This window comes from Cervus canadensis, chromosome X, assembly GCF_019320065.1.
Source record: "Cervus canadensis isolate Bull #8, Minnesota chromosome X, ASM1932006v1, whole genome shotgun sequence".
In the NCBI taxonomy this organism is placed as follows: Eukaryota; Metazoa; Chordata; class Mammalia; order Artiodactyla; family Cervidae; genus Cervus; species Cervus canadensis.
In genome coordinates, this window is record NC_057419.1 from 67664031 (window position 1) to 67680830 (window position 16800).

The 16800-nt window shown below is 37.0% G+C and overlaps 1 protein-coding gene across 9 annotated transcripts in view; it reads left to right on the plus strand.

The window, feature by feature from the left end:
• The window catches only part of DMD (dystrophin), a 2532480-nt gene that overhangs the window by 1104855 nt on the left and 1410825 nt on the right, over positions 1–16800 (plus strand). For all 9 annotated transcript variants that reach the window (XM_043457704.1, XM_043457699.1, XM_043457698.1 and 6 more), the window contains one exon: positions 9613–9736. In XM_043457704.1, coding sequence (XP_043313639.1) covers positions 9613–9736 — 124 coding nt within the window. The remainder of the gene's footprint in view (positions 1–9612; positions 9737–16800) is intronic.

Here is a 16800-nt window from a genome sequence, read left to right on the forward strand (position 1 = left end):
AGGATTTCCCCCTTTAATAATATTACATAACTCTAGAAGTGCAATAATCACTGTATACTCAGCACATCTTAAAATCCTAGAAATGCTTTATGTTTTAGCCATAACAAGGTTTATATTGATTTTTAAAAATACTTTTTAACGTGTTTCATTCGATATTTTATAAGATCTCTCTGGCTCAAACTTAATTTGTGTGCTATTTATCCAGTTTTGAAAAGCAAGTATCATGTGGACACATATGGGAGGAAGGGATGAGTTTTCCCAGAAGGAAGGTTGAAGGGGAAAGATAAGGGGCAGGTTGATCAGGAAAACCTTCCCACAAGTTGTATATCTTGGACCAAGTCTTGAAAGATCAGTAGGAGTTCATCAGATGGTCAGGCATTTAAAAAATAGCCATATACCAATATGGAACTGTGGTGCTGGAGAAGACTCTTGAGATTTCCTTGGACTGCAAGATCAAACCAGTCGATCTTAAAGGAAATCAGTCCTGAATATTTATTGGAAAGACTGATGCTGAAGCTGAAGCTCCAGTACTTTGACCACCTGATGGGAAGAGCCAACTCATTGGAAAAGACCCTGATGCTGGGAAAGATTGAAGGCAGGAAGAGAAGGGGATGACAGAGCATGAGATGGTTGGATGGCATCACCAACTCGATGGACATGAGTTTGAACAAGCTCTGGGAGTTGATGATGGACAGGGAAGCCTGTCGTGTTGCAGTCCATGGGGTCACAAAGAGTCGGACATGGCTGAGCGAATGAACTGAACTGAATATGAAAGTAAAATGTGTTCTTATGTTCTAGAAATCTGGAAGAATAAAGATGATTATTAAAACATAAAATAAGCACAATTTAAAAGTCTTGCCTTACCTCCAGGCTGATTTATTCCACATTGTTGTATCAGTAGACAAGAGTCAGAATTTTATTTCCATGAACATGAAAACTTGTGTTCTAGCTAATTAACATGTACATTAAAATTTTAATTTATTAAGTCACCTGGTCTAGGCCTACAGCCTCAGGATCCTGCAAGAGTTAATATATTTCACAAATGTTAATACTTTACTTTCAGGCTGCTAAAGGTGAGGCTTGTACATTTTTATGAAATGCAAAGATGTTTAAAGATGTAAAAGGGCTATTCATAACCTAGCTCACTAATCAAATTAGTTTAAGTCTGAGAACTTGAAGGAGTTCTCCTTTCACAGTTTACACATTTGGGAATGATGAGTTCCAAGTGGTATATTGAAAGCGACTGAATTAAAGTTTATGTAAATGTGTCATCTCAGTTAAATATATGGCAGTCACTATATTAACGGAACACAGTCAACACCTGTTAAGAGGCTCTTCTGACATAATTAGCAGAGTTATCATGGAACACAATTTACATACAATGATATACTGTTGACAGTTCAAAATTGCTAACTTTTTAGATTTTTTTTTTTTTTGTCCACACTGTGGAATCTTAGTTCCCTGACCAGGGATCAAACCCAAGCCCCCTGCATTGGGAGCATGCAGTCTTAACCACCAGAGCATCAGGGAAGTCCCCAAAATTGATAATCATGAATAAAAACAAAGATGAGATTTTAGGACATATTTGAAAAATATAGCACAAAATATTCATCAACACTTAGAGGAAGAAAATCATTTTGGAAATAGAAGTCATAATTTTCTTTAATAAAGAAAATTTTAAGTTGGATAAAGTTAGACTGGATTTAAGGGATAGAGTCTGTAATAACATATAGAAATACATTAAGTACAGAATGAAGTATGTTATGAGAGTAAGATGAGTGAGTCATAAGGAATTTTATCGATGAGCTAGATTCTAACTGTGTAGAGGTCCACTATAAGCAACTTAGTCTATGTCAGTTCATTATCAATATTTTGTGAGAGTTTTAAAAGTGAAAAAAAAAGAATTAGTAGAAATGAGTGATTTTATGAAGGAAGAAAAATACAGGCACAGAATCCAAGATTTCATATGTATTGAAAATAACTCTTCATTGTTATTCTTGAGGATTTTGAAAAGGTACCTGAGTTACATCTGTATGATATCTTCAGTTGGTGATTAACCACCCAGCCTCAGGTAGTACAAAGCATGATAGAAAATACCAATGGCAAAATGCTCGGGAGAATAGATAGCATCCATTTTAGAAGCATGTATGCATTTAACTCAGGGGAGTCTGTTAATTTGCCATACATCTCAGCAAGGATATGTGAAAAATATTCGATGCCAGTGCAAATGTGAAAACTAGGGGGCAAAGCATAGAAAGTGATGAAGCAATAGCTGCCAAATTGATAAGGAATAAAATAAATGTGCAATTGTTACTTGGATGCCAGGGTCTGAGTAGAAGCCAAGAAGGAGACCTTGTTCATTTTGCTAAAAGCAGTGGAAATGTCACTGAGACTCAGCATTGAATGTGGGCCATGGGCACTCAGTAAGGGTGCACAGGAAGCCTTTTGAAAACTGGGCCACCTTCCCCTTCCATCCTCATTGCCGGCATACAGAGATATGGATGCCTACTGGCAAAATATTAGAGGGAAAACAAGTACTAGCATCTGACATTTAAGTCCCAGAACTCTAAAGGGATTATATTAAATGCTCGATGTTGGAGTATAGGTTGACTGTGGATTACATTGAGATAGAAAAAGTTTTTAGTAAGGAAATCCTAGTTGAAGAAAAAGCTCAAGTCGAAGCAACAGAAAAAAAAAATGTAAACAGAATATTAGATGAGTGATAACTCAGAGTTTAAATCATATAAGAATTTGGTTTAGGTTCCACCTGTTGCCCAGGAATGAAGATGTCATGGTGATCAAAGAAAAGAGAAAAAGAAAGTCTAACAGGTCAGAATAGTACAGACTCATACACACTTGATCCCACTCCTTTTCAGAAAGAAAGTGCAACATATTGATACTTATGCCTATGAACAGATATTTTTTCCCCTAGGTAAAGCATTCATCTCACCAATTCCCTAGAAAAAAATTGAAGTCCCTTCAAAGTAAATCTGTAAATCAAGAGAGTATAATCACTCTCTAAAAGATCCTTATGTCAAGGGCAAGTTCAAGTATCTTTTGCAATCTAGTTTCAAATCTATAAAACCAGCCAAACAAAAACATGGAATGAGGAAAGACCTCTCTATGAAATTTCTCATCCTGTTGCCTGAATTGATGTGAGTTATTAGAACTACATGCCAACTGGTGCCCTGGCCTCCCTTAAACTCTACATAGTCTGAGCAGCAAGCAAACGGTTACCATGGTGTTGACTCCACAAAGGCTTCCTTGTGTAGAGATAACCAATTTACTGGGCAAAGCCTCTAGCATAGACACTGATTTAATCTTAATTCAGTGAAAAGGTGTTTCTTGATTATCCTAAGCAAAGTCACAGTATGAGCTGAACCCCCATCTGATGTCTAAAGCATTTGTTGTCAAATGGATGCTTTGCTACACCAAACTCCTTAATAATGTGGACTGCTGCATTTTCAACTCTATTATCTGTGGAATTTAATTCTATGTCTGGCATATAGTAAGCACTTAGTATATATTTTCTGGCAGAAGCAAAGGGGGAATTGTGTTTTGAAAGGAAACATACACAATTTCCTGTTTTTCAGAAAGACAGATGTCTAAAAGTATAGGATTTTTTGGAAGATTATTTACTTTCAAACTGAGTAAATATCCTCTGCATTTTTCCTTTGCAGTTGATTGGAGATGGTGGTAAGGGATAATTATAACACATGCAAACAAGATCACTGTAAAGGCCTAGTGAAAACTTTTTCCAACATAGGCCTTAGCAAATCTCACCCAGCTGTGATGCCAGCTTAGCATCTTGAGTCAAGTTTTAGTTTCATGGATTTGTAGGCAGACGTGAGCCACCTTTACTAGAGATACACTGAATCAGAAGGGTGTGAGACCAGAGAAACCAAGAATAAAGGGAGAAGCTGACATTGAATGGTGGATATTCACATCTCACCTTTATGAGTTAGCATATTTGATGTATAATTTAATCAGACTAATGTAAAGGAGAGGGGATAAATTTCACCAAAGTGGGCAAAGTGGATTATATTAAGAAGTCAAGTTTCCAAAATGTTAATAGAAAGTTTCCAGTGGAAAGGTGGATAAGAGTCAAGTATTTCACTTCATTGGAGGAGGGACAGACTGAAGTATGGCTCCTTGGTTCCCTACGAAACTTGAAGTGAGTTTTGTTTCTAGAAGTACTTGAATAAAGAACAAACTTAAAGTACAGGGTTAAGAGATCTGAAATTTTTCTCTTTATCCTAAGAAAAATAGAAAATCTTTGCATGGTTAAATGAATGAAAGTTACATAATTAGGTATGTTTTAGAAACGATAATTTCACCAGTGGTGCATGGAACAGATGGGAGAATTTCAGAAAGATTGCCTAGAACCAGTTGAGAGGCCATTGCAGTAGTTTTTGTCACATTTAACGATAAGATCAATGAGGATGCCAACTGAGGAGATCCTGAGAAGCAGACAAATTCAGAAGAAATAGAATATTTGATGGATTAGACTTGGCTAAATATGGGAGGGAAGGGAGAAGAAGATATCAAAGGTAATAGATAGATGGTGATGCCATTCACAGGTCTGAGGGACACTGAGAAGTTACCGGTTTGGGAGAGAAATCCAAACATTAAGTCTTGACATTATATATTGAAAGAGTTCTTATGGCGTGCAAGTGGAGTCATCGAGTTATAGGATGATTATGTAGCTATGGAGCTCAGAAGAAATGCTTGAAGTAGAGATATCTATCACATTCATAGATATATGTTGTTGCTCTTGTTTAGTTGCTGAGTCATGTCCAACTCTTTTGCGACCCTATGGACTATAGCCCGCCAGGCTCCTCTGAACTGACAGGAAACTGGACAACTCTTGCAAAACATTTGCCTTTGTAGAAGATAAGAGAATGGCAAGAGAGGAATTTGGAGGTCAAGAGAGTGTTGATTTTTAATAAAGGGATCAAATAAAATATGTTTAAATTTCCATATGAAGAATTAACTTGAGAGAGAGGGATTGAATTTACAGTGGATAGATTAAAAAAAACAAAACAAACCAAACAAACAAACAAAAAAGAACAACTGATACACTCAGATACCTGAGAAGAAGTAAGAGGATGAAGTACCAAATGCAGGCAAAGGGATTGGCTTTAACTCATTATTGACTGGGAGATTTTTGCAGAAAGTAATGCCTGTGGCTGGTGATTTTAATTTTGGCTGGCCAAAAACTAATTCTGTTATTTCACTAATACTTTGTGGGTTATTACATACAATAGTTACACCTGACACATCTGTAAAGTCTTTTGATCTTTGTAAAATGTTGTCTTCAATCCACTTTTCTGCAGAAGCAAAATAGCATTCTCTAGCACTGTGAGTTTCATTTTCACTTTCTGTATCAGAATCAATCACTAGCATTTTTTTTTGTTGGTCTAATATTCACATTGTCTGAATCAGAACTGTATACTGAAGAACTGTCATCTTCTGAGACACTAGTATATATGTCACTTGGAGAATCAGAAAATATCTGCATAAAATTCGCTGAAAAATTATTTTTCTCCTAAAATTTTGTGATGCATAATTTTTGAAAATTTTACATTTATAATATACACAAGTTGGAACAAAAACCTAACAGAGCAAAATGTGAATAATAACAACAATCATAAGTTGTGTAATGAACCCTTGATCAATTTTAAGCTCTAAGAACTTCGCAAGGTGATATTAATTGTATCACTCTCTAAAAATGTATTGACACGTCTCCAGTCAATAACATTTGGGTAACAAAGGTGTATTAATATGTCTTCCATCAATAATGTTTAACTAAAAGAAGAGAAAATCACTCATTGTAAGGGAAAGGAGTGAGAAGGGCACGGGCAGGTAAGATTGACTATTTGGACATAGGAAGTGGAAGTAGAAGAAATTGTAATCTGATAATTGTGCTTTTCTCCATCAAGTAGGAATGGATGTCATCTGTTGATAGGTGGAGAAAGAAGACAGATCAGAGCTTTGAGAGCTTTGGGAAAAGTTTAAAATAGTTCCTGTGGAGAGTCAGAGCTCAAGGTGAAAAAATTAAACATGGCAGGATGCGGGGTTCATTTGAGGTTGTTGATCATTGACTTAGTATGGCTTTCCACAAGAGTAGATCTGGAGACGAAAGATTTTGATGCAGGTAATTAATTTAGGAAGTAATTCCATGAAGCAAAGTGAGGAAGTGAGATAAGGAAAAGGCAGCGAACACAGGATGATACATGAGCAGATTATCGATGGAGACAACTGCACTCAATCCAGCTGGGAACCTTTTGAGATACTGCGTGTAATAGCCTTCAGGGTGGTTGCACTGAAGGGCAAGGGAGCTGCATTATTTATCTACCAACTATCCCCGACTCTCACATAACTAAGCTGTTAACATCCCAGTACTCCTGGCCTGCCTTATATGCTGGCGAAGTGAATGCCCACAGGCAGAGACACACAAAGGTTTATCCCGGGCTAAAGGAAAAAAAAAGTCCTTCTTAAGACATGGGAAACATGCGCTGGATTTGTGGGGTGACTAAATGACCATAGTTGAAAACTATTAATTTTATAAATTAATTAACATCAATGAGAAAGATTTTTGGCAGCATGCAGAAGGACTCTTTTTAAATCAACATTGCAAATGAAGAAATAGGAGACCTAATAGTTAAACTTCTGCAAAAATCAAATATAGGAAAGATAGCCACCATGTATGATAAAATGAAACACCAGTACTATGTATGATTCATATCCAAATGAAATAAAGGATTGACATTCAGTGATGTGAGATTTAGAATAAAAAAAATCTCTGAATTCTGATCTCTCTTTTTTTTTTTTTTCTATTTCTAGTTGGGTAGCCTTGGTAAATAAGAAACTCAGTAAATACTTATTACTATGAATCAGGCCCTCTTTGAGGTGAAGGATATAATGGTGAACAAGATGAATTAAGTTTCTTCCCTATGGTAGTAACAATCTGAGATCAATTAATTAATTTATCTGAGCCTCCATCTCCTCATACAGCAAAGAGATGGATCATACTTTATTTAGCACAGGCTTGTAAGAAAGCAAAGGAGGCCATGCTTTTGGAAATGTTTTGTGTTCTGTGAAACTTTTTATCAGTTTAATTTTAAAACAATAGACTGCGACCAACATAAAAAATTCTTCACAGGTTTGTTTGATTTAAAGGCTACATCTATGAAAGTATTCATAAAGAGAGAAGATACTTGCCTATTCTTTCCTGATTATAGTAAACACCCCTCATATGATTTTGTTAGGAATCAAATTTTAAGGAAAGTAAGATAGTCACAAACCAAGGAATATCATCAAAGTAACTAGGAGTAATGTAGGCTGATCATCAGATATCTTCTATTGCAGGGGTCCACAACTTGCCTGACCTAATGTCTGATGATCTGAGGTGGAGCTGATGTAACAATAATAGAAATGAAGAAAAAAAAAGAAATAAAGAACACAATATATGTAATACACTTGAGTCTTCCCGAAGCCATCTCCACCCCCACCCCCAGTCCCTAGAAAAAACTGTGTTCCATGAAACCAGTCCCTGGCACCAAAAATGTTGGGGCCACTATTCTAGAAGATTTAAACAGCTGATTTCAACTGTTTGAGGGTTGTATTGGAGAAAAAAACTATAGCATGGTGAATACAGTACATTACTTGGCGTCTTGTATTTTTATTTTTGTTATACTCCACACATTTCATGTGAAAATTGAATAAGTTTATTTTCCTGGATACTTTTGTCTATTTTGTTTTATAATTGATTGGATTAGATGGTCTCTAAATTCCCTTTATCATAGATTCTTTACAGATGGTGATAAAATCTATAGATTCTTTCTCAAGAAAAATGCACATGCCTTCCGAATTGTGCCTGAAATTTCAAGTGATTCCTAGACATTCTCCACCCTTGCAACTCATCTGTGACTCCCTGAAAATCTCTGCTTTAACTTTATCTGAATCACCTAATCAGAGTTAATAGTTTATTTCCATTAGCTCCATAGATCTCTGGAAAAAAAGAGTGTTTGAGGATAACAGTGTAGGTGATCACATATCTCTTGCAGCATAACAACCCACCTCAAAATGTAATGGCTTGAAACAACAGTTATTTATCATATCTCACAATCCTGCAACGTGGGCAGTTCTGTAGCTCTAAGTGAAGTCAGCTGGAGCACTTACTTAGATGTATTCAGCTGGTGTTTGAGTTGGGTCAGAAGGTCAAAGGAGGCTTTATTCACTCTCCTGGCACTCCTGCTCAGTCACGTCTGACTCTGCACGACCTCATGGACTGTAGCTTGCCAGGTTCCTCTGTCCATGGGGCTTTTTTCAGACAAGAATACTGGAGTTGGTTGCCATTTCTGTACCACTTGCTTTTTTCCGTGGTCTCTCTGCCTGGCAAGAGTGAGCTTCCTTCAAACACTTTCAGTTCAGTTCAGTTCAGTCACTCAGGCATGTCCGAATCTTTGTGACCCCATGAATCGCAGCACGCCAGACCTCCCTGTCCGTCACCAACTCCCGGAGTTTACTCAAACTCATTTCCATCGAGTCGGAGATGCCATCCAGCCATCTTATCTTCTGTCGTCCCCTTCTCCTCCTGCCCCCAATCCCTCCCAGCATCAGGGTCTTTTCCAATGAGTCAACTCTTCGCATGAGGTGGCCAAAGTATTGGAGTTTCAGCTTCAGCATCAGTCCTTCCAATGAACACCCAGTCTGATCTCCTTTAGGATGGACTGGTTGGATCTCCTTGCAGTCCAAGGGACTCTCAAGAGTCTTCTCCAACACCAAAGTTCAAAAGCATCAATTCTTCAGTGCTCAGCTTTCTTCACAGTCCAACTCTCACATCCATACATGACCACTGGAAAAACCATAGCCTTGACCAGACAGACCTTTGTTGGCAAAGTAATGTCTCTTCTTTTTAATATGCTATCTAGGTTGGTCATAATCTTCCTTCCAAGGAGTAAGCATCTTTTAATTTCATGGCTGCAATCACCATCTGCAGTGATTTTGGAGCCTTTAGGATCCTTGAAATTCTTATATAATGCATGCCTTCTCAGAGTGTGTGTTCCATGAAGACAAGATCCAAGGTTCAAGCACTAATCAAACCTGTGCTTGCATTACACATACCAATAGCTCATTTGCCATAGACAGTCACGTGACCAAATGCAGCCTCAGTATGGCAGTGGAGACGACATGAAGGACTTGAGTATTCCAGGTATGGTTTAATGGGGGCTACCAACAGGAATCTTTGTTTGTTTGTTGTGAATACATTCCCAAAAAATGATTTATCTTGGAAAACACTGATTTTTCAATCAATGCAGACATTCAAGCGAAGACTGAAGAGTAGCTTATAGGAGATAGTGTACAGATCGTTGCTACATTGAGATGAATAAGATTACCTCTGTGATCATAAGACCAGATCAAAGAAGACTCCAAATTTTGAGCCAACCTGACTAGGGAAATAGTAGTGATATTAACATTAATAGGGGCATCAGGCAGAAGTTTCAGATTGGGAGAAGAATGGTAAATGTGGATAGATTGCCTTTTTTTTTTCCATACAGAAGAAAGAGATAATCAAGAAATAATGATCCTTATTCTTCCCTGTCTTAGGTTGGATGTCGATATAACTGAACTTCACAGTTGGATTACTCGTTCAGAGGCCGTGTTGCAGAGTCCTGAATTTGCAATCTATCGGAAGGAAGGCAACTTCTCAGACCTTAAAGAAAAAGTCAATGTAGGTTATGCGTTAATTTTTATGTATTTTTCTAACTTTTGCTGCTTGTAAACCCTGTGTTCTGAACTCTATGATTCTCTTAGAGTTGAAAAGATTAATGTGGTATGCTATAAAGGTTTTAAATATATCTTTAAAATATGTTTTGCATATCAAATAGAATCAAAGTTTAGCCTGGAGAAGTCTTTCCTGATTCTGCTGTGACTGCCAGGAATACTTTTCATAAACCTTCTTTAACTTTTATATTATTTAGCTGTAAATTAGCAATTTTGTAGCATAAAGTCATATTGATTTCCCTTCATACATTGTTCTTTCATCTGAAGGCTGGGATTTTAGTAGGCTTGCAGAATAGAATGGAAAAAAAAAAGACCTGATCCTTAGAAATACTATAGATTCTCTTTGTGCTCTCACTGTCATCAAAACTTTATACTTTGTAGTCATTATTAATTATCATAAATCATAACATACTTGCATTTTCTGGATATTTATGTATTATATTACCATAACTAAAAGATACCCAACCTTTTTCAATATTTATTTATAAGAGATCATTTGCTATTTTTATTCCCTACTGAGACATTATAGTTTTGTCCTTTACAATGCAGTTTTTATTAATTTAGTAAGAGCTGTATTCATCTTCAGGGACATTATCAAGGCTTTGATATTTCGACTTTGACATGTGAACATCCATTTTGGTAGGTAATTTGCAATAGTTTGTGAGGGAATTTCTAACAGGAAGAGTAAATATTTTCAGTGGGAAGGCTAAAGAAACAGGTATCCTGAATGTTAAATAATTTTAGTTATAGGAGGATCTTGTATGCAGATTAACTCTGCTTTATCTTTCAATCATTTGATTTCATGAATTATAAAACCTGCTAGATTTTTACAAATACAACACTAATATAGATACAAGGTAATACTTGCTGTGGGGTTGGAACGTTTGGAGAACAAAAAAAAATGTCTTCTAGGAGAAAATAATCCTTTATTTTTAAGGCTACTTTAGAGGAAGAAATAATTTCATTAACGTTTCTGAGAGCTGACTTTATAAATGGGAATGTTGTTTTAAATTTATTGTTGGCTTTGATATATTCTGTTATCAGTTTAATAATGGACTATTTGTAAACAGTTTCAAGAAAAGGGAGTTATGATTATATTGTTAATAATTTAGTTTTAAAATTAAAATGAAGGATAATGTGTGTAGTAGAAAATCGAAAAATGTCTTATTTGAATGTACTTATTTGAAGGTATAGTCTTTGTTATAGTTTTTTGAAGGAACTTCTACAAGTAGAAAATTACTTAGAGAAGATGCACTCTATGTTTTGGAGTTCATGTGACATATTGATCCACTGAAAGTATGAATCACCTTGGATAGACATATTATTAGCTAATTAAAATTTTTATCTATCTGAGCAATCTACTTATCTATATGCCATCCTATTTCTGTATCTTAAAATAACTTTGATCAAGCAGGAAGATTGAGCTCTAGCATTTTAAGACAGTAAATTCAAAAGTTTCCTGTTATCATATGGTTGCCTAGAAGCAATTTACATTTAATCAATAGTGTCAGCAATGAGAGACTGAAAGTGCTAAAATATATATATACAATATTGTATGAGTGGTTTTCTGATGCCTGGTGAGTCACCTTTATCAACTTCCCCTCTCATATTCTGAAATAACAACATCATTCTTAATTGCCTACTAAAATAGGACATGGAATGATTTACCTAGACATTTCCTTCAGGCTAAATATAATGTATACGTATTAAAAAATCCTTGAGAGAAATACATAGCAATGATGATGGATATGCAGTTTATGCATACATTAATTTTCTTGCTTCTTCACCTGTCCATTTATGTAGGTTATTTTGAACACATGGGAGGCCTGTCTCATGAGCTTGAGTGGTATTAATTTCATTTTCAGGCATCCATTAAAAATGGCTAAATATCACTCCCTCTGTTTTCATCTTTCACTTGAAGTAATAAATGACTGAAGCAATCAGGTACTTTCACCCAGTTAGAATATCCTAGGACATCACCCCTACAATTTTATATATTTTAAAATCTGACAGAAATGTTCCTTCTCTATTAACCGTGTGTTTTATCCATATAATGAACATAATACATTTATTTAAGAGTTGAGTTCTGGGGACTTTTCTACTGACAGTGTGGACCCTGAACAACCAGTATTGGCATCACCTGTGAGCTTAGAACTGTAGGATTGTTTTCGGGCTTGATAAATCAATTTGCATTTAGAAAAGATCCACAAGTAGCTTCTATGTCCGTAAAAGTTTAAGATCAGTGCACCCTCTGAGACTTTGCTAGACTCCTAGATGTTCCTTCACTCATTCTGTTAATGTTGCCACAGTTCAGATTTTCCAGCTGATTTTACAGGTATAGAGCTACTCAACATCTTGAACTGAGCACATGGTAATGTAAGTTAGGAATTACAGCAGAACAACCTCTCTCTCTCTTTATTTTATTTTATTTATTTATTTTTGGCTGTGCTGCGTCTTCATTGCTGTGCAGACTTTTTTCTAGTTGTGGCGAGTGGGGACTGCTCTCTGGTTGCCTCCTGAGGGCTTCTCGTTGTGGTGGCTTCTCCTGCTGCATAGCATGGGCTCTGGGCATGTGGGGCTTCAGTAGTTGTGGTTCCCAAGCTCTGCAGCACAGACTCAGTAGTTGTGGTGCATGGGCTTAATTGCTCCACCGCATGTGGGATCTTCCCAGACCAGGGATCGAACCCATGTCTCCTGCATTGGCGGGAGGATTCTCTACCGCTGAGCCACCGGAGAAGCCCAAAACAAACCTCTTCTGACCATAAGGTGATTTCATACCTCTCCAATGTTCTCCTGAAAAGCCTTCTTCCTAGCTGTCCAGGTCAACAGGCCTTGGGCTCTTCCTGGAACCTAGACTTGCTTACACCCTTACCAAATCAGCTTTTCACCAAGTTCTATTGGAAATCTTCAAGCCAATTAATTTGTTTCCATGATCTGGGTTATTTGTGTTTGCCACTAAGAATATAGGCACCCCTGTTCACCTGTCCTTCCTTATATCCTCATCACTGTGCCCTTCTGTACTCTTTCCCCTGCCTCACTTCCTCTTCTGTTCGGTTTCTCACACTCATTCACTTTATGCTCAGAAACCCTTCGTCTAAAACAAACTTTCTGTCCTGTAGACCCATTCAGTTCATACACAGAAAAGACTTTCACCCTTGGATCACCACCAAGACTAATGACTCACTCCCCCACTCCTTTGCAATCACTAGTCTACTCAGTTCTCAGGGTCAATTCCAAAGATATCACTCTTATGTAAAACTCTCTCTTCCCCTGTGTTTCATGTCAAGAGGCCATCTGTCATTCACCAGTTTATTCTATTGTTTTCTCATTGTGAACCTGATGCCAAAATCTTCAATCTCCTCCACCCAAATTGTGCCTTAATCCCTTAAAAACCTCAGTTCATTTGGGCCGTCTTGCTGTCTCCAAAAGCTTCCAATTCTCTCATCTCCTCAATTCACCTACCCACTTGAATTAACAATACCTTAGACACTTCATGATTCCATTTCTAAACTGCCACACTTTAACAGGCTCATCAGTACTTCTTCCTAAGCTTTCCATACTTTCCTAATATATTTCTCAACTTCTCTCCATAATTACTTCAAATTTTAATGGGTCTCTTAAATTTTCTCCCACCATTTACAGTAGGTGAATTCTCCTCTTATTTTAGTTAAGATAGTATCTCTTATATTTCATGTATTTGTGTTCATGGTCTCTTGCTTTTCCTCTGCCTCAGTGGAAGAGACTGCTTTGATGCCTTAGGACTAATCCCAGGGCAGGGATGTTGTTGAATATCTCTACTGTTTGTGTCCTCAGGATTCTGTTTTCATTTAACCCCACCTTCATTTTTTTCAATCCCTCCCTATTTTCTGATGATAAAGAATCAGCCTTTAAAGAGGCTGCTTTTCCATCTTTGAGAAAATCTTCCTCTCCTGTAAACATATACGTGTCTTTTTTTTTTTTTTTTCCCCTTAACTTCTCTGCAGGACTAGACTCCATTAACCTCTTAGTCCTTCATGAAAGTATTTCCTCCTTTGGATTTCGGGGTACTATTCACTACTATTTACCTTTTTTATGTTTTTGCCCATTTGTTTCATTTTGTTTTTCCTTTAATACTGAAATGCTCCACAGTTCTTCCCTTGTTTTTCACTCTAGATTATCCTCATTACTTCCCATTCAAATAGCATCTATTTTCTCATGATCCCTAAATGTGGGTCTTTAGCTTATATCTTTTCCCTAAAGCCCAGTCTGGTATATCTCATTGCCTAATAGACACATTTAATACTGCCTGAAAACTTAAACTTCAATCTCCCCAGTCCTGTTTCATTCTTTCTTTTTACTGTTCCTTTTCCAGCAGCATCACCCAGATACCTGAAAGCTAACTGGGTCATCTAGATTTTTTTTTCCTACCATTCACAAGTCTACCCTTTGACAAGTTCAATTAATCTCATTCCCTTAACAACTCTTAAAACCGTCCAATCCTCTCTATTCCCATCACCAGAACCCTGATTAAAGCTAACGTCATAGCTCACTTGGGTTTAAGATGACAATCCCTAGCTGTCTTCACAGCCACTAGTGTTGTATTCCTTTAGAGGTTTTCACGTCACTTCTGCCAAAGTGAACTTATTAAAACATAGCTAGTATCTTTTTTGCTTTTGTTTATATTCATTTGAGAAAGAAGAGAGCAGCCACTGAGACCCAGGAGCTAGCTTGGCACTACTGTTAGGGCTTGGAGATGCTGGAGACTAGTGCCTGCAGCTCGTCTGCCATGTTCTCATGTTAAATATGATGAACTGCTCACAGTGCGAACATCAGACAAGGCCACTCCATGATCATGATGGATAGCAACATCAATGTGACCATTATGTAATCATGTCTCAATACAGTAAAAAAATACTGACACTGTCCAAACCAGAGGCCCCCAAACTCTGGGATCTAATGCCTAATGATCTAAGGTGTACCTGATGTAATAATAATAGAAATAAAGTGCACATTAAATGTAATGCACTTGAATCATTCCAAAACCATCCCCTTCCCTGGTCCAAGGAAAAATTGTCTTCCATGAAATTGGTCCCCGGTGTCTAAAAAGATTGGGGACTACTGGTCCATACCACCCAAAATGACCCAAATATCCTTCTTCTTCACTAATATGGCAGATCATTTCCTTTACTAATCATAGCTTTAGCCTTTCTATATTCTTCCTGCAACCTAGATAAGAAAATTTAAGATACCCAATCATAGAATCATGGATTTCCCTGGTAGCTTAGCTGGTAAATGATCCATCTGCAATGCAGGAGACCCTGGTTCGATTACTGGGTTGGGAATATCCCCTGGAGAAGGGAAAGGCTACCCACTCCAGTATTCTTGGGCTTCCCTGGTGGCTCAGCTGGTAAGAATCCACCGGCAATGTGGGAACCTGGGTTTGATCGCTGGGTTGGGAAGATCCCCTAGAAAAGGGCATGGCAACCCACTCCATTTTTTTTTCCTGGAGAATCCCCATGGACAGAGGAGCATGGCGGCCCATGGTCCATGGGGTCCCAAAGAGTCAGACATGACTGAGCGACTAAGAACAGCAATCATAGAATCACCTTCACTTCGTTACAGCATCTAATAAGGCAAAGCTTTGCTTCCTTGACCATCTGCATCACTTTACACAAGCCCAAGCCCTCTAAACTATTTGTAACATCCCCTTAGTGACATACCCCAGTAGTTCCCTATTACATGTCTTGACTTCTTGCAACAAATAAATCGACTTTGTTAATCTATAGGTGTGTTTCTGGTAGCCTTTTTCTGAAAGCCGTTGACTAAGTCAGTCTTCGTGTTGCCTTTATGAGGACTGCTGCTGCTGCTAAGTCACTTCAGTCGTGTCCGACTCTGTGCGACCCCATAGACGGCAGCCCACCAGGCTCCCCCGTCCCTGGGATTCTCCAGGCTACCATGACCTAATTCCTTTTTACTTATCCAGAGTGATTTCTGACCATTGTTACATTTATTATAGTGTTGGTTTCTGGAAACTAGGGACTGAAACTTACTCTGACTTTTTTTTTTTTCCTTCTTCTTTTTCCTGTTTTTTTTGATTTGGCTTAGTTTGATTTTGGTATCGCAGTATGTAATCTAGTGCTTGATATTTAATCTAACTAATGTTTCACTATGTGAGTAGGTGATTTTTTCAGTTCTGCAGACACATTTCAAGTCAGGCTCTGCTACCAATATGAAGGATATAACATCTTCTGAATAAACATTTGAGTGAATAAATTACTTTTTCTGTCAAAGGGTAAAACTTCATTATAGAATCTTAAGTGAAAAGAAAATTAATTGCTTCTATAGTCAGAGTAGGACTCTGGGGAATGTGGAACTGACTTTCATATTAATTAGAGAAGATGTCATGAAAGGAGGTGTCCTTTAAAGAGATGCTGGTAAGAAGGAGGGCAATAAGTTGTAAGTGTTTTTAATCAGCTTATTGAAGAACTAGTAAACTTCTCTTTTCTGTATACTTCGCTTGGAACTTATGCTGATTATGTTTCTTTTTTCTTTATAATACAACTAAATTGCCTTTTAGATCAATTATCTTATTTTTTGAATTATAATTTATATCCACTATTATATTAGCTACATGTGTCCAACACAGTAATTTAAATTGTCTTTTATTTTGCACTTGAATGTATATACTTTAGAATTCATAATTTCCTGATGAGCTATAAGAATTTTCATGAGCACATTATATATTTGAAGATGAACAATACATTGCTCATAGAATGGTCCACTGATGCCTTTTTTACTTGAAATTTTGTGTGCTAGATACTTTAGATTCTGAATAGTAGCTTCTAAACATAGGATCACATACAGAGTATATACTGACTAACATATTATTCTCTTAGAGAAAATTATTTCACAACTCTTCTATTATAAAAAGAAAAAAATTAAAATTTAAATATTGTATACATATCACTCATATATATGCATGGGCTTACACATATGATAAACAGATATTAAGGAATACACATGCAGAAAAGC